This window comes from Hoplias malabaricus, chromosome 18 (assembly GCF_029633855.1).
Source record: "Hoplias malabaricus isolate fHopMal1 chromosome 18, fHopMal1.hap1, whole genome shotgun sequence".
In the NCBI taxonomy this organism is placed as follows: domain Eukaryota; kingdom Metazoa; phylum Chordata; class Actinopteri; order Characiformes; family Erythrinidae; genus Hoplias; species Hoplias malabaricus.
In genome coordinates, this window is record NC_089817.1 from 7,327,024 (window position 1) to 7,346,168 (window position 19,145).

At 37.7% G+C, this 19,145-nt stretch overlaps 2 protein-coding genes and 1 long non-coding RNA gene across 5 annotated transcripts in view; 2 read left to right on the forward strand and 1 right to left on the reverse strand.

Annotated features, from left to right (window-relative positions):
• Positions 1-19,145, reverse strand: part of sh3bp2 (SH3-domain binding protein 2) — a 76,587-nt gene that overhangs the window by 24,563 nt on the left and 32,879 nt on the right. Inside the window, exons 1-2 of one of the 3 annotated variants that reach the window (XM_066651760.1) lie at positions 2,899-2,980; positions 1,238-1,338 (exon numbers count right to left, since the gene is read on the reverse strand). The exons of 1 other annotated variant lie outside the window; for it this stretch is intronic. The gene's annotated coding sequence lies outside the window, so the exon portion shown is untranslated. Of the gene's footprint in view, positions 1-1,237; positions 1,352-2,898; positions 2,981-19,145 lie in introns of those variants that run through there. One more of the 3 variants, XM_066651762.1, reaches the window with a different exon arrangement.
• LOC136675158 (uncharacterized) lies at positions 10,823-14,363 on the forward strand. The gene is made up of 6 exons (XM_066651583.1): positions 10,823-10,974; positions 12,522-12,929; positions 13,331-13,378; positions 13,685-13,764; positions 14,042-14,085; positions 14,312-14,363. The coding sequence occupies exons 1-6, from the start codon at positions 10,950-10,952 to the stop codon at positions 14,361-14,363; spliced, it is 657 nt and encodes a 218-aa protein (XP_066507680.1). The 5' UTR covers positions 10,823-10,949.
• Positions 14,638-17,260, forward strand: LOC136675284 (uncharacterized). Its single transcript, XR_010796155.1, has 3 exons — positions 14,638-14,924; positions 15,179-15,322; positions 15,408-17,260. It is a non-coding gene; the product is annotated as an uncharacterized lncRNA (long non-coding RNA).

A 19,145-nucleotide genomic window follows, 5' to 3' on the forward strand; every position in this document is an offset into this window, starting at 1 on the left:
ATATGTGTAAGGCTGATGTGAGTGGCCCGATTTAGCACATAACATGCCCCATCACAAACACATCCGATTATACTTTAATAAAGAGTACTACCCATGATACACGGCAATCACATAACATTTTCCACATAAACATTCATTCATTAATTCATTCATTTATTTCTTTACAGTTACATTTATATAACACCTTTCAAAATACCCAAGTACACTGTAGAATCAGCACCCCAAAGAACGGCTTTTCAGTCATCTTTCAATCCCTCCACAGAACGATGAGAAGCGGGAGCCAAACGCACATGTGTACTTTGAACCAGGAATGACCGCCCACCTGGAGGACTGCATCGGGCACTAGGAGTTCACCCAGGATAGAGTGACGATCCATATCTGGGCATACACACGTACACACATTCATTCACACTCACCAGGACAGTTTTTTAGAATGGCCAATTCACTCAGTATCTCTATGTTTTTGGACTGTGAGAAGAATCAAGAGAACCCGGAGAAAACCCAAGCAGACACTGGGAGAACATTGAAACGCCACCCAGATGGTACTTAAACCCTAGATCCCAGCGCTGCCAGGTAAACATGCTAACCACCAAGCCCACATGCCTTTTAGTAAACGGCTAAAAAAAAAAACCCACTATGAGCAGGTTCATATTTCAACTTTTTCAAAAGAGTGTGCACTTCAAATAAGGCCTTATACCTTAGAGTTAGGGACAGGGCAATATATATGCACTTTTTGGGTACAGGACTCAGTAATTTAAGACCTACCCAGTCCTCTACCTTGAGTAGGGAGCCACCTGGTTAAACTCAGAATGAATAAGTACCTCAGGTACTTGGTGTTTCTAACCTTAGTTAATGAATTCATTCAGTATTTACAGGATGCTCTCAGAGAGGATGTGAAAGCTTTCTTACCCCTGAATAGTCACTGTATCTGTAGTCATCTCTCTATCTATCTATCTATATCTATATCTATATATATATATTATTTTTTCTCTCTCTATCGCTCTCCCACACTTCTGGGCAAAAGCAAAAAAATAATTATAGAGCACATTCCCACACAAATCATGAAGCTTTCAAAACCCCACAGCTCCTCTGCTTTCCAAACAGAACATTGAGTAACAGCTTAAAGCTAAATAGTGCACATTCAGCTAAATATTGTTTTCAGCTGAATCTGAGTATGTCTATATAAACAGCTGGATATGTCCCTTTTCTCAGCGTATATTGCTCTTATGTAGCTCACCTTTTTCCACAGAGTTTTGTCTTTTATTCCTCTCCTGGCATCTCCTCTCCATCGATGTGCAGTCCTTAGGAGTACCAGTCTACACGTGGACAAGGCTCTCTCTAACAGATTTTTTTTCACAGAGATAATGGGACAAAGTTCAACATTGTGGCACTAGCAGTCCTATCTGAATATAAGACCAATGCTGCCATCCTCTGGTGGAGATATGCACTGCAGTGTCCGTTACAGAGGGCGGAGATATTACTGGTGATATTTATGCTAGCAGTCCTGCTAAAATTACCATATAAAATGTATTAAACACAGTGTACCTTCAGTAACCGCAGTACTATTTGAATTTAACTTACACTAATTTTAATAATAAAACCTGGTAAACGGCATCATTGACCTGTCTTTAGATTATTTTGACTGATTAGATTTAAATTTACTTTTTGGTTGATTGCTTTGTTTACGTTCCGAAGCTCCACGTCTTTTAAAGTCTAAGCACCACTTAATGGACATCCATGAATATTTCGCATTATTTTAGTTACTGAAATATATAAGTATGAATGAAAATGAAAATAGCAGCTTAATTTGCTTTAAAACTGACAATTTTATTAAACTGACGGAAAAACCCGAGCTCGCTACGGAAATTTTTTAACACAGCCGTGACGTCACTGGTGGACAACGCCGCGGTAGAACACCGTTATGACAGTATCTAGCTAAATAACCAACATTATTCATGACAATAGCCTAGCAATAAGCTAAACTCAAATGTAGAGGTACCGTTATTCTTGTAAATGTGATCGAAGTCAAACTCGAATTCATCCGACACTATAAACCTCCGTAATGCAGCTACGTAGCCGAGTATAATCTGAGACACCGAGTTTAGCGAGTCAAGCTAACGTTAACTAACACCAACTAAAACAGGCGAAGTGAGTGTCCTTACCCTGTTTACCTCCATGTTACAGAGGCTCTTGAACACCTTTCGTTGGTGTCCTTACATGCCCATATTGTTGGAAAAGCACCAGTGAAATGAGCTACAGATAACGGAGTGAGCGGATGGTCCTTTCCAAAGTGCCCGTTTAAAGTTGACAGATTTAGTCCATTTTCTGGATATTTTGGGATCTTTGGGCCATTTGTTCACAGATGTCCCACTGTACATTGAATGATTGCAGCCAAAAACAACACACCTTTTCATCATTTACTTTAAATTCATTAAATTCATTTAAATCATTAAATTATGTGCAGCTTCTAGAGTTGTTGTCCACCATCTACGTCACAGGCAAGACGCCTATTAGAGTTTCCGAACACCGTTGGGGGGGAGACCAACGGTCTTTTAAACCTTATTCCTTCAATTAGTAAGAAATAACGTGTTTTCTGACTATCAATAAACACAAGTTAGGAACTCAAATTCCACTGTATTTATTTGTTTAACACTTTCATATCGCTGGTGCTTAGACTTTAAGGTGGAACGGTTTGAGAAGAGAAACGACTTTTGTTTGCACTTGGAAAAAATTGAAATTTTCTGTATCTAAGTATGTTTTATTCATAGTTAGACTTACCACAGAAACTCATCTGAAAGTGTTTGGTTTTGTAGCAGTTTATGCTAGGTAACCCAGAATTTTGAGATAGCTACAACCTCAATTAATCAGAAACAGCAAACATAACGCAATAATACGCACCTATGGAATATCTGGCACAATTCTACAGAGTAATGCTGTACATATGTGTGCCCATTTATCTTCATCTCGGTTTTGAATGCTTGGAGTTCTCTCCGTTGTCTAAAAGACTGACAGATGCCTTTTCTGTGCCATGAGCAGAGAGAGAAAGGCTAGCGCACTGGACAGAGAGAGCATGTTTATTTATCCTAATAATTTATAGACACCAGGGCTTCATAAACACATTAGACTGGTTTCGATCACGCTAACAGACTGGAGAGCTAACAAATGGTGAGGAAACCTCTGAATTTTATATATAAGAAATTCTATTTTTACAATTACATTACATTCGTAAACCTCGCCTTTTAAGCATTTTTAAAATGTTCATTTTAAACAGCAGTGCTGTTCTGCTGGACACCCTTTGATAAGTGGAGTGAACATTTACTAGCTTAATACTATTCTGTCTGGCACCAAGCAGAGATTTCTGTTATATATTCGGTTAATTTTAAACTTTAAACACTGATGTGACCACCCAGGCTCTGATATTTTGTCTCATGCAAATCAACCAATCACAACCCTACAAATGACAGTACTGGGCCTTAAGGAAAACTGAGTGCAGGAGAGGGGCAAAAGCACATGCCGGTGGTCCCATGGTGGTTGACCTGGTCCTGATGATTGTATTATACCTGGCCTGGTTTGTAATTTAATTTATTTAAGAGCTTGTCTCCCCCCCACCCCCTTTATCTGCTGTGCTGGACTATCTTAGCTTTCTCATGCACAGTGACCAGAAAGTAAATGTTGTAAAAATAGAATAATGTGAACTCATCTGCTGATGCATCAAACTGCCTTTCCACTGACATCAGCAAGTGTAAGCCTTTCCTCTTATTTCCTCAAAAAGGCTGTGGCTGCAGAAGGTAAAAATAAATACAAATAAATAAAGGGGCAGTGTTTTAAATGTTTAGTTTCAAAGAGCATACAAATAACTAATAGTAGAATAATGTTTGCTAATCTGGAACATAATATTAACATTGCAGTTGTTTCACTGTTTTACACTACACACAAAAACAATCCTGCAAAAATAAATAAATAAATGCAAATAAATTGGAGGTTCACATTTGCAAGATTAGAGGAGAATCTTTAGTAAGAATCCTGTATATTCTGCAATATATGAAAAACAAATGATGTGAAACATTGACAATTGGTTCACGTCAAGTGTTATACTATTCCAGCTTCTCCATTGCTCCCACCACTACCCTCATAAAGTCCCTGAAACAGACGTTTTACAGGCTTCACTACTCTGACAGGAAATGGAAAAAAAGCATGTCACAATTCCCTTCCAATGGCTGCCTCTTAAAAATACTCAGTACTTCAAATAAATATAGCATCAAATAAAAGATAGAATCCTATTAAAAAGCCAAAGAAGGGTCGGAGATTCCTATATTTAAACTGTAATAGCCTAGGTTTCTGTTTTACTACAGGAATATGGTGCCATGAAGCTTTTGTGAATTTAGCAATGGCTTGTCAGACACATGCAACCATAGTATACACAATATCCCCTCTTAGTAAAACAATTAGGGTTATATGGGTTTAACTGTCTATTGCAAAAGTGTATATCATAGGTTGCTACAAGTCACTGTATCACAGACAGAAGCATCTACTCAGTCCACATTCCCGGACAACGCTAGACAATTTTGGTTTCTCTGCATACCTACCATAACTGTTGAAAGGACTGAAAATAAACTGGAAATATGATTTAAGTGAAAAATGTGCACTGAGGGAGGTTGACGATTTACTCTGTAAACGTATAAAATATATTTTAATGTCAAAAAATGCATTATAGGGCTGTGCCATATCGTATCGTTCATGATAATATCGTCATCATTTTTAAAACAATATATGAAAAAAATCAATATCGTGATAACTGTGATATTCTGACTTGATTACGTAATGACTCAGCACAGCAACAATTCTGGGTTTGTTTTGTTATTTACTGTGAAGTTTTAAGATTATATTTTGTATAATTATTTACATTTGCTGTTTATATGCCCACAAATATTTTCTGTACATTGGTTGTGTAGTATATTTATATGCTACATTAATGTTTTATACAAAATCAGAATCTTGGTAAGTTACAGTTTACAAAATATTTAATAAAATATATAAATGTTTACATTCATTATCTGTAACCCTTATACCGGTCCAGCCCACCTGGAATCATTGGGCCCAAATCGGGAATAAACCCTGGAGGGGGCGCCAGTCCTTCACCACCTCCTCACAGAGAGTCACCCGGAGGAAACCCAAGCAGACACAGAGAGAACACACCACACTCCTCACAGACAGTCACCCGGAGGAAACCCACACAGACACAGAGAGAAAACACGACACTCCTCACAGACAGTCACCCGGAGCGGGAATCGAACCCATAGCCTCCAGGTCCCTGGAGCTGTGTGACTGCGACACTACCTGCTTTAAACTTTTTAATAAATATAACCATGTAATATTATTGATAAATACTAAATATATGTAATGTACTAATTTTGTTTCAATAGTGTGTTCTAGAAATTAATAAAAGTATTTTTAAATGTTTATTCTTATCGCCAAGAATATCGTTATCGCCAAAATACCCTGAAATATCGTGATATTATTTTAAGGGCATATTGCCCACCCCTAATGCATTAGCTTAGTGCAAGCATATTACTGGAATCCCATAATCTCATAGGACATAGGCAGATATCCATACTTTTTTTTAAAAAGGAATTTGAGAACCCTGCTGTAGACATGCTTCAGTAATAACACTTTTAAGTTGGTTTGGATAATTAAAAAGGACATTTGGATAGATGATTCCACTTCAGAGATTCAGTAGTGCTTGAACATTGACTGCATAATTAGAGGAGCTGTCTAAACAAGTGCCTGGTTGTATGAGTTTTGTAAACATTTTGGTTGTACAAACTTTACAAAATGTTGGTTTGGCACTGGAAATGATGGTCATCTGGGATCAAGAAAGAGATCTTTAACCATGTTTAAAACATAAACAGCATCCACATTTAGCAGTAGCTGCAAAGAACATGTTTGAATTTTGTCAGTGATTGCTAACCTGCAAATGTTATTTATATTTTTAATACAGGCATCTGTTTCAGCAATATCCACCTGAAACAAAAAACGATATATGATGGGAAAGATGATATAAAAGCAAATAATACAAGAATTTAAAAAATATGAAGGAGCACCTCTGCATAAAAATAGTCGAAACCAAAGACAGGCCACACTGGACTTGACCAGACTTCCTGAATCTTGCTTACAACTCCGCTCAACATCTGGGTGTGATCTGAGAGTCCAGGTTTGGCTCTGTTACCCAGGCATGCCAGGTCACACGACCATGGGTGTCACCCATATGATGACCATGTAAGTCTGCTTCCTCCTGGGGGCAAGGCAAAGACGTCGCCAATCACGCTGCCTTTTTCCATTACTCTGTAATTACCTCTGAGGCCCAGTCATGAAGCCTGCGTTGGCGGCGACAAACCAATGCCACATCTAGCTTCCAGGAACTTCCTGCAGCAGTTTATCCCACTTGCCCTGTTTGGCATAACAGAAGTGGTCCACTCTTTGAGGATGGGACTGGAATTTGACAGGAAGCTGGAAAGTCAAAATCATGTTTTGAAGAAACTGTGAAAACTATTTACACTGACCATTGTTACAATAGGCAATTCATTTCTTCTATTAAATTAATTTTCTTCTGACAAATTAATTTTTTTGTAGCAACTGAGATGATCTTCAACATGACGTTAAGAACTCCATACTCAAAACTAGGCTGCACAGTTTGGACTGTGGCTTCAGATTTGATTTTGTATTCTACGATAATTTTGACACTCTGCAGTGTTAACATGTTTGGATTTGATGGCACTTAATAGCGCCCCTTTGTGGAGGTGCACAAAAGATTTTTTCAAGAGCACGTCAACATCTGTGTTGCAACAACTGTGATCTGGGAAATAAACATTTGCCATGACATACAAAAGCACAGCAGTTAATTAAACACTGTACAACCAGTAATCATTCATTGTCTGTAACTGCTCAGGGTCGCAGTGGGTCTGGAGTGGGTGACACACACTCATGCATTCACTCACATCTTGGGACACTTTTGAGTTGCTACTCCACCTACAAATATGTGTTTTAGGACAGTGGAAGAGAACCAGAGCACCCTGAGGAAACAGGGTCCTCATCTGAAGCGGGGCTTGAACCCACAACCCCAGGACCCTGGAGCTGTGTGACAGTGAAAATACCTGCTATGCCATAGTGTCACCCAACCAATATTTAGATTTATTTTAATATTGTAATATGATTTTATATACTACACTGAAGTAGAAATGGACTCAGATTAGCAACACTGACTGATTCTTCCAATCTGATGCACTATTATTATGCCCCAAGATTGATGTCACAATTATGATTATTATTATTATTATTATTAATATGTAGCATAATGACACTTCATTGGTGATAATTTAAAATTTAATCTATAGTTTGATCAGAGGAGGATGGGTCCCCTTTGTGAGTCTTAGTTCCTCCCAAGGTTTCTTTCTCCAGCCTCGAGGGAGTTTTACCTTGCCACTGTCGCCTTTGGGCTTTGATTTAAATGTTCTGTTCTGAAACTGTGAAGCTGCTTTGTGACAATGTCAGTTGTAAAAGGCGCTATATAAATAAATTTGATTTGATTTGATATTAGTCCCACCGTCTCTCTCAAGAGCTTCTAAACAGAATGTCACAAAAAAAGTGTTAAAAATCACCAATAATAACCCATAAAGTGATAAGTTAGCTTTCACTAAATCACTCATCAGAGCAGAGATGTTTGTTTATTTATTCATTCATTCATTCATTCATTCATTATCTGTAAGCGCTTATCCAGTTCAGGGTTGCGGTGGGTCCAGAGCCTACCTGGAATCATTGGGTGCAAGGCGGGTATACACCCTGGAGGGGGCGCCAGTCCTCACAGGGCAATACAAACACACCCACACACACACACACACCTACGGACACTTTTGAGTCGCCAATCCACCTACCAACGTGTGTTTTTGGACTATGGGAGGAAACCGGAGCACCCAGGAGGAAACCCATGCAGACACAGGGAGAACACACCAACTCTTCAAAAAAAAGTCACAGCAGGAATTGAACCCATAACCTCCAGGCCCCTGGAGCTGTGTGACTGCAACACTACCTGCTGCGCCACCGTGATGTTTATGATCTTAAATTTACATGTACACTGTTTGATAAAAGCTATGCCATCCCCAACCTGGTCTCATGGGTTATACGTACCTCTGAACACTTTTTTGCAGAGGACCAAATACGTACTGACTGGTACATTTTGGTGCCGATTTTAAAAGCAAATGTCCACAGGGGGTGCTAAAGAGAAACGCAGACTAATGAAAAACTGTGATGGTTTTTCTATTAAAACTCTGGTTGGCGTTAGGATTTTTGAAGCTGTTAATCGTCTCTGTTAATTTTTTGTTAACGTTTAGAATAGTTTGGGATCGCCCATGATGACTCTGTTCTGTTCTTGAGTGAGCAAATCAACTAACTATTGCCTCCTTTAACGTAGCATCTGGTACGTGTAGGTGAAGCTATATCGTTTAGTCTGGTTGATGGAGCAGATTGTGCACTTTTTTGCTACCAAACTAAAGGTTCCCATAACCTTTTACCTAGACATATCAGGGAACGAGACGTGCTGTCTACTGATTAAATTATTAAATCGCATGAGTGACTTTTTAAATTACGTGTCTTGTCGTCAGGCGACACCTGAGCAGATACGTAGCTTTAGATACGTTTTGTAGCCTGGTGGCTAATGAGTTGGCGCTTGCTAAATAAAACGGTCAGTGTGTTTCTGTGGCCGTAACGATGTACTTTGTAAACACCATCGCTCTTGTTATGTTACAGGAATGTAAAAGATATCGTGGCTCCGTCAGTGGAAAAATAACAGCGTACTTCGGTTGCTATGGTAACAACGAGTCTATGGCTGTGTCTGAAACTTGAAGGTATGTACCTTGACCTCTTGTTGCCTATGTAGGGCCTTAGAAGGTAGCATTGAGATAAAGGTATTTGAAACCAAATCTCTTTTGGGACACATTCAGCAGGCATTAATTCATTAACAATATTCCAACAGCTTACATCTAGCTCTCAGTGTACATTTAAAAAGTGGCCAAACCGAGTTTTAAAATGCATTAATTAAATATTGGATTTGGGACACTACTTCATACCGTCCTGCTTAGCTTGTGTTGGCAGCATTTCTTCGTCTATTTAGTATTATTATTATTATTATTATTATTATTATTATTATTATTATTATTATTGTCATTATTATGATTAATGATAATAATAATAATAATAATAATAATAATAATAATAATAATAATACTTTTGTCGCACATTTATAAGCAAATAAATAAACTACATATTCCATTTAAAGAAAATAAGTTAATAGGAAAAAAGAAGCAGAATCTTTTGAAAAAATAAATTTCTTTAGAAATGTAAAATTGAGGCTGTACGGAGTTCCGCATGATTGGTTTTAAGTAGGCCGTTAATCAGTGCAACACCGTGCTTAACGGGAGCAGGAGTGAGCGAGCGAGTGAGCGAGTGTGTAAAACTTTGTCACGTTAGTAATGAATGGTACACATTTATATGAGATTAGTAAGAATTATTAAATGTGTGCTGAACTTTTCTACGCTGTGTTCAACTTAAATACGCTGTTAATGTTACAGCAGTATGTTTACACACGGGACCGATTCCCTCCAGTCCACCTTAAATTCAGCCTTTAAACTACTCGTTTTTATCCATTTTCACATGCTTTATTGTTACGCTCTTTAAATGTTGTGTATAACTGATAACCACATCTCATAAACTTTTCCTGCCCTCAACGTCATATGTAACGTTAACTTAAAATACTTTAAAAACATAATTTAGTGAGTAAGGTGGACATGATTTACTTTTTGCGCGTTTTCATAGACACTTTCGGTGTGCGCATGTGTGAAAATATGCACGTGTCAATCTATTAGTGTCGTTCATGATGAAGATGGTTTTCAGGACACAGAAAACCGTTTAAATATTGCAGTCTTTATCTTATTAACCAGACAAATTTACTATGTACATTTAATGTCAATATATAAATTAAACTAGGCTCACTCATATAAAATAAAGTGCAGCCATGACTCTGCCATGATGGCATATTCTGTGTAAAAGTAGAGAAGTCTGTGAAAGGCCAGTGCAAATATGGTGCCCCAGTGAAAACAACTGAGGTGGCTAGGCCAGCCAGTCACAGATGTCTTTACTTAATTTCGAAACTTGTATGCATAATTGGGCCTCTTGTTTAAGGGGCTCAAATATAAGTAGTCACATTAACAGAAATGAGTTGTTATGGTTTTTAATGCCATTTGCTTTCTATTTGTTTAGAAATGCCAGGAAGCACCAGGAAGATATGCCCAGGGTGCAATGGTCAGATAAGTGTCTCCTACAAAGCTTGCCCAATTTGCAAAGAGCCACAACCATATAAAGCCAAACTTAAGGAAAAGAGAAAATTATTCCAAGACAATAAAAACAAGTGGAAAAAATCTATCAAAAAGAACAACAACAGGACTGTTGTTCTTAACAGCAGCCATGTATTGGTAAGGTCAGGTCATTGCTAAAGGTGCTACCAGCTATTTAAGAAGTTAAGTCAGTTACCCAGTCATATTTCACAGATAATTGTTTTCTCTTTTACTGTTTTTTTTTTTTTTTTTTTTTTTGTATTATGTATTGTATACATGAGTTTTAAGGTTTTTGAACACAATATTTTGTACAGGAGAAATTGATCAATAAGACAGTATTTTTGTATTATTTGGTTATGAAGTATAAAAGGCACTTAGTCACATATTATTTGATGTGACAGTCATCTTATATGCTATTTAATGTCTTTTTTTCAGCTTGACAAACTTGCAACCCTTGATTTCTTCCCTGTATTGCTTTTGGGGAAGAAATGCAAAGGTAGTTTGGTGGCAGATGCAGTACTAGGTGGGGATTACCTTCTAGATGATGATTTGCTTCAGAGGTTAAAGATGATGTACGAAGCCATGTTAAAGAGTAAGTATAAAAAAATATTTTTTTTAAATATTGCTACTGTGGGTTCGAGTCCCGCTCCTGGTGACTGTCTGTGAGGAGTGTGGTGTGTTCTCACTGTGTCTGTGTGGGTTTCCTCTGGGTGACTGTATGTGAGGAGTGTGGTGTGTTCTCCCTGTGTCCGTGTGGGTTTCCTCCGGGTGACTGTCTGTGAGGAGTGTGGTGTGTTTTCCCTGTGTCCGTGTGGGTTTCCTCCGGGTGATCCGGTTTCCTCCCACGCTCCAAAAACACATGTTGGTAGGTGGATTGGCGACTCCATAGGTGTGAGTGTGAGTGACTGTGACTGTGCGTGTGTGTTGCCCTGTGAAGGACTGGCGCCCCCTCCAGGGTGTATTCCTGCCTTGCGCCCAATGATTCCAGGTAGGCTCTGGACCCACCGCGACCCTGAACTGGATAAGGGTTACAGATAATGAATGAATGAAATATTGCTACTTTTTAAAAATAGTTTCCTGAGCATTTACCACAGTATTTCCATGGTAAAATAAAGCTATTCTAAATCTCCCCTCTTAAGGGTTATGTAATTATTCTTGGTGAAAAAAAATTACAAATCAAATGAATATTTACACCGATCAGCTATAGCATTAACACCACAACCTTCTATTTTTATTTTTAGTCCATCAGCTCCACTTTCCATACAGGTGCACTTCTACAGATGTGGTGCTGTTGTTTGTGTTTGTCGTACTGGTATGATTGGATCAGGCACAGCAGGGTCATTGCAGTGTTAACAGTAATCTATTAGCCAAATACTGTAATACCTGCTCTGTGGTGGTCCTTTAGGGGTAAAGGAGAACAGGGTTAAAAGGGGTTAACAAAGTATGCAGAGAAACAGATTGACTACAGTGCACCTGTATGGAAAGTGAAACTGATTAAATGGACAAAAACTATAGATACAAGAAGATGGTGTTTATGTTATGGCTGGTCAGTGTACACCTTATAATCTGAAGAAGTGAATTCTGAAACAAGTACCATGTCAGTACCCAATTCCTGTTTTCTCAACCAAATGAGAATTATAAAATGCATTGGTCCTCCTGTGGAAACAATGGTTTGAATCCAGCATTTTTTATATTTTGTGTATCCCCCTTCTAAATATGCAACCAATAGAATAAGCTGTGTCTGTAGCACTCTACCTCTCTCATTGCCATGGATATCCGGAATTTTCGGATGACACTGTAAGAAACCAATTTAGAACCGAAGTTCATGAAAACTGTTTTAGTATAAAAAACATATATGCATAAAATCAAATTAAAAGAAAGGTGTTGGGGTTTAAACACAGTACAAAATAAACCAGTCTGCCACCAATCTTTACCTGTAAACTACAAATTAAAAATGTAAACTTTGTTTTTAAGAATTTATACCATATTGCAAAACAAATGTTTTCGCAAGCCCCTTCCTTGTAGCATCAATAATTAGCCAATTAGCCATCAATTTTATGGCATAAAGTGCAATTGTTAAAAAAAATGTGCAAAATGTGTTGGAGTTGTCTTGTTAATTAAATTTGTCTTGTCTTTAAGTTCATTTTCAAAGAGAGAAGGACAAGGCCACTGGGTGCCCAAAAACCACTGTCCTGGATGGTAGCTCAGAGATCACCAGTCAAGAGACTGAAGACCCACAGTCTGTCAGTCTGGAAATCTCTGGCTTGCAGGTCACCAGTCAAGAGACTGAAGACCCACAGACTGCCAGTCTGGAAATCTCTGGCTTGCAGGTCACCAGTCAAGAGACTGAAGACCCACAGACTGCCAGTCTGGAAATCTCTGGCTTGCAGGTCACCAGTCAAGAGACTGATGACGCACAGACTTCTGATTTGGAATCTGCCAGCCCAGGAACCCATCATCTGCAGACCACCAACCTGACCACCAGACCTGCAAAAGGAAGCAATATTGCTGGTCCCCAGGGCCAAAAGGCCAAAAAAAGAACGAGAAGTGAAGTATATTTTCTTAATAGACAGTAAAGTGTTGTGTATCACAGTAGTTACAATGCGATCGGAAAGTCTTCAGACCCTTTCACTTTTTCACATTTTATGTTGAGGCCTTGTGATAAAATAAAATTAAAAACAAAGTTTTCCCCAATGAATCTACGTTCAATTACCCACAATCACAAAGTGAATATGGAATATTAGAAATGTTTGCAAATTTATTATAAGGCAAAAAATAAAATTTGTATGGACATAAGTATTCAGAACCTTTGTATGACACTTGAAATTTAGCCCAAAGCCTCAACATAACGAAATCAAAGTTCTGAAAACGTTCTAAAGGCATTGTATGTTACACTACATATTGTTTTATTTCGTATTAATTGCTTTTATCTTATTAATTGTATTTAGAGCCAGGCGAGCAAAGAGGAGTTGAGAAGAAAAACAAAAAGCAAAAACGTAATGAACATTTTCTCTTTTTTAAAATATGTTAACATAATTAATATACATTATTATATTATCACAAACCTGAAATAGTGATATAAAATGCAGTTTTTGTCAAATTATACCTGAATTGTTGTGTATATATATAATTATAATATAGAGCCGCGCTAATGGATTAGCATAGGATCTTATCCTGTGTATGATTATAATTTAATAAGGTGTTCATTAGTCAAAACTTGGTGTATGCAGGCTCTGTTTGGTATGTTCTTTTTATCTGTTACTGTAATAAACCAGTAATGGCTGTAATGGCCTGTCTTTCAGATGAGTGTCCTGAATGCACTAGAAGAAAGATGCAGAACCAATTTCCTTATTCCAGTGTTTTGAAAAGAAGAGTGAAAAACGTAGGTCTTCCTTAAGCCTTTTCACAGGTTTTATATAGATATACTCAGGTTCACTTATTATTCATTTTTTTTTAATCCTCTTTGGTTATATAAACAAGACTGTTTCATTCATCTTATTATCAGTATCTGATATTACCACCACAATTGCAGGAAGTACAGCAGAGGTATTATGCATTCATTGTGCCAAACAAATGCAGCTGGATATTGATATTTTTTTCTGAAATTTCAGACTTGTGTTATGATCATTTTTTTATTTATTATTTTTTTAATTATATAGGGGAAAAAGGAGGTCCTAATTCGATGGGTTCCGTGCAAGTCTTGGTATGTGTGTAAATAAAGTTGTTACATTTGAAACTTTATAGGTAATGGGCTCACAATCCACAACCGTTTAAACAGTGTGATATTTCTAAAGTATCAATAGTTCCTGAAATATTTGTTTTAATTATAATACTGTATAAAAGTACAATATAATATTTACATGTACAATTTGCTAGCTTGAAAAATTACCTAAATATGATTACTGACAGTATTTCATTTATGTTTACAGTGGGACCAAATGGAAAGATTCCTGGGAGCCATCATCCTTTATTGACAAATGAATTTGTTATAACATTTGTATAATCTTTGTACATTAATATATTATTTACTTTAAAATAATGGCTACAATTTAAGAGGTTAGATTTTTCTAAACTGTTCTGTTCATGAAAAAAAAAGCTTTTTTGATATTTACAAACTCCTGCTGTGTCAGTTTTGTGGTCTAACTAACATTCTCTGTTCAATAAACTACATACAGTTAATTTACTGTTACATTTTCGCATTTGGTTCATTTTAAACAATAATCAATATGAAGTTATTCCATTTGCAAGAAGCTATTTAGCTGTCCTTACTGCACCCCAGCAATATTTGTGGTCTCAGTTGATGTAAACCATAATCATTACATTGTATAGCAAGGTATTCAAGAACGTACATATTCACACTCTACATCAACAAATGACAAACTACACAATTATGCATTGTACAGCAAACTATACCTAACCTATCACTGTTCATTATAAGCTGTTATGTTTTGTCTTTATTTAGATCTGAGGAGCAAGCTATCTTCATCACTAATCACAAAGATGTCATCAGATTTGTGTCACATACACAGCAAAGCCAAACATGTAAGTTCATATTTGCACAGCTATTGGAATATCTCATTTAAATTAACTGTCCATACTGCCATGCATTGTCATATCAACCTGTATAGTTCATTGCTCAAACATCATGCTGCTAATATGCTGCTGTACTAGTCCCTTCCTTATCCACAAAAGATTCATTTACAGTTGTTCCTTGTATTGACTTGACAAGATCATTTGTCTCTGAGCGTACATATTTTGTGTAAGCGGGCTTAACCTTCCAAATCAATGTTTTACAGGCTTGGGTGTTTTTCACACAAAAAGAGGTCTTACACAGAGTCATTGGTGTTGCAAAGCTTCAAGAGGGAAAGAAGAACCTTGTGATCCTTGTGTGTGTGATTCTCTGAAGTTATCTCTCTATCAGAGGAAGGACAACCTGCAAAGTAAATGTTCACTTTTACTTTGTTTTTGTACATACTTTTCACCAATTTTAAATGTCTGTATAATGACATCTTTTTCATCCTTAAGTACATCTAACAGAGAATGCAAAGAAGATTCTCACCTGCCTGATCCACATAAGAACAATGAGAGAGCTGCAGTGATGTACAAGGACAACTGTTGACATCTGTCTTCTGAGGTCTAGGCCTAAATTCACCCAGATATCAACAACTGTTGACATTGATGGCCAGCTGGGTCAAAATTGGAATGGTATACCAACACTGAGGACATCCACAAGAAGTGCCTGAACCAGCTTTAGTTTCTGAGAATGCCCAGGTCCTTCAGTGTGTGCAACAGTATGCTACAAATGTTCTATCACCCTGTTGTTGCAAGCACCATGTTCTATGTTGTGGTGTGCTGGGGAGAGGGCAACACAGCAAAGGAGGCCAACGGACTGAATACACTCATAAAGAAGACTTGAGTCTCTCACTGGATCCAAGCAGATCACACTGTAGGAGGTTGTGTAGGACAGAATGCTGGTAAAACTGCTGGTGATGATGGAAATTCTTTGTACACCTACCCAAATCCTGATGGCATAACATTTTAACTAAACTTGCTATGACTATTCTTATCACAAACTGCTCTTTGTATATTAGGACTACTAGGACAATTGAATATATCTGATCACTTGAATTTATCATGAGTCACTTATGTGTTATGACCACATTTCTCTTTGCACACTACAATATTGAATGTACACTGTATCATCAAATGTTTGATTTTCTCCTGCTTTTGTTGGAATAACTGTCTTTACTGTCTGAGGAAGACTTTCTATTAGATTTGTAACATTGCTGTGAGGATTTGATTACGTGAATTTTCAAAATTTACTTAATTTGAAGTTAGCTCTGACTTATGTCTGGAAGAAGGTACCATAGCATTCAGTCCAATACTGCTACATTTTGTATGACATTGATTCCCCTCCACAAACTAACATACTCCTTAATTCCCAGAATCTGAATGGACAGTTCCCAACACACACATGCACACTCTAATTAACGTCTATGTAACCTCCTCTATCTGTCAAACACACTTGCTCACTCAGATTTCAGACATTTTTAATTTACATTTATGGCATTTGGCAGGCACTCTTATCCAGAGTGACATACAAGGCTATTCGTATTGCAGGTAGACCAATGTATTATTAGGAGTCGTACCCAAGGACTGAAGGGGACATAGTGTGATGTTACCTACTGTGCCACAACAACCACATGACATGTCTATGTAACCTCCATACACAAGCATGCCCTCAAACACACAACACATAGACACAGTTTCACTTAAAAATTATTTTCAATGCAATTATTGTACTTAACACTGAGATGTATTTTTTGTAATTCCAAAAATCTGTATTTTGTAGCACCTTGCACAGTTTTCTCCTAGAGTACTGTATTAATACTGTATTCTGTTACTGCCACTAAATTATTGTATTAACTAGTACTGTATTCCATTACTGATGTTCTGGATGCTACATGTGACTTCTGTGCTTATATATGTGGACTGTCTGAAAATACTTATGTCGTAGCATGTTACATATTTCTATGAACAACTTCATTCCACATCTACTTTAGTTAGTAGATTCAATAGTTATAGGCTTCTGACTATTGGTCCTGATCTGTATTTACTGTAAGTCTTTGTAATTATTGCACTCTGTATACTGTGCTGTCCTGCACTTATGTTTTGTGACATACAATATTCCTGAAAGAAATTATTTAGTTTCACAGTGTACTTGTATATAGCTGAAATTACAGTAAAATCTCTTGATCTTACACACATATGCTTTACAATGTTTGATTAAATTGTAACTGGAAAATCACTGAATAAATTATACTTGCCAACAGTTTTTTTCATGAAATCATATTTAAGATTGCCACAATAACAATTCAAGAGGTCAAAACAGACTTTGTAAGATGGTGTGGTATGATGCAAAATAAACTAATACAATTTGGACAAAAGTATTGGGACACCGGTTTGCTTATTATTTCTTCTGAAATCAAGGACATTAAAAAGAGTTTCTCCTTTTTATGTCGAGGGAAGACTTTTTACTAGATTTTGGAACATTGCTTTGAAGATTTGACTGCATTCAGTGATTAGCGTTTGTGCGTCCAAGATGTTGGATGATCACCACCATCACCTCAGCCCCATCTCCCAATATCACACACCTCAATGCTGGGGTGTTTGTACTTCTCTAGACAACACTTGGTATTAGATATGGTGCTATTAGATTCGTGTTTATGTGTTCCAGGAAGTCATATTCTATTGGCAATACTTCTCTACAGGTACTTGACAAGCTGTGTGTGTGTATTTGTATATATGTGTCACTTATGGGTGCAACTTAAAGTAACTTAGCATGCATTAAAATAAATACACATATATTTGGACACACATAGATCAGCCCTAATATTACAACTACTGTTGTCCGGAAGGGGTGTTCTTGCTATGTGCTAATGTGTATGTAGGTGCATATGTAGGTGCTATGTGTCAAAGTAACACCCATGTAAATGCCAGGACCCCAGGTTTCCTAGCAAAACATTGCTTCACTAACACTGCCTCACCCAGCATCGTCTTGTCATGTCTTCCCAGGTTCCCACATGATATAAAATAAAACCAGATATATTAAACAAGTTCACCATCTTCCATTGTTCCATGGTCTAGTTATGTTGTTCATATGCCCATTGTAGGCACTGCCAGTGGTGGACAGATGTCAGTTTGGGAACTCTGGCCGGTCTGCAGGTATGCAGCCTCATATGCAACAATCTGTAATGCACTTTGTGTCCTTACTCATTTCTATCATATCCATCTTAAACGTTTCAGTAGTCCTGCAGTAGCTCTTCTGTGGGATTAGGCTAGGTCGCTAACCTTTTCTCCCCATGCGCATCAGTGAGCTTTTTGTTCCCATGATAATATAATTGGTTCATCTGTTGTCTTCATTGGAACACTTTTGGTATGGCTGTGAACATTTAGCATGAAGTTGTGCAGAGTTAATGAGCTAGGGGAAAAGTCATGCTCATACGTTCTCATCATATGTTCTGTGTTTTTGTTGTAAGACAAGGGCAGGGAAGAGAATGACAGCTCGATACAGCTGGTTAGAGGTCTAGCTGGCTAGAGGTTTGCTGTATTTTACTACACCAAGGACTGATACAATATATTGAGTTGCCCTGCATGGCTTTGGCATTGCAGCATATTAATGTCAATGGCCAGTCAAGAAGTTTACTCATTTGGCTAATAATTATTTTTGACATTTTCATACCACATTTTTCCTGGCCCCTGGTCATTTACTATTATGCAAGCTTAATGACAAAGTGTAAATCCACAGTATTGGTGAAGGAACTGCATGCTTTCTGCACTGAGGCTGGGCACTGCACAGAAACACCTCCAGTTCATCACTGGGGGATCATATGGCATATAAAGAAATCACATCAACATTCTACTAAGATTTATAGTTTTAATATAATCATGAATTTGCTATGTTGTAGTTAAATGTTGATTCCCGCTCCGGGTGACTGTCTGTGAGGAGTGTGGTGTGTTCTCCCTGTGTCTGTGTGGGTTTTCTCCGGGTGACTGTCTGTGAGGAGTGTGGTGTGTTCTCTCTGTGTCTGTGTGGGTTTTCTCCGGGTGACTGTCTGTGAGGAGTGTGGTGTGTTCTCTCTGTGTCTGCGTGGGTTTCCTCCGGGTGCTCCGGTTTCCTCCCACAGTCCAAAAACACACGTTGGTAGGTGGATTGGAGACTCAAAACTGTCCGTAGGTGTGAGTGAATGTGGAATGACTCCA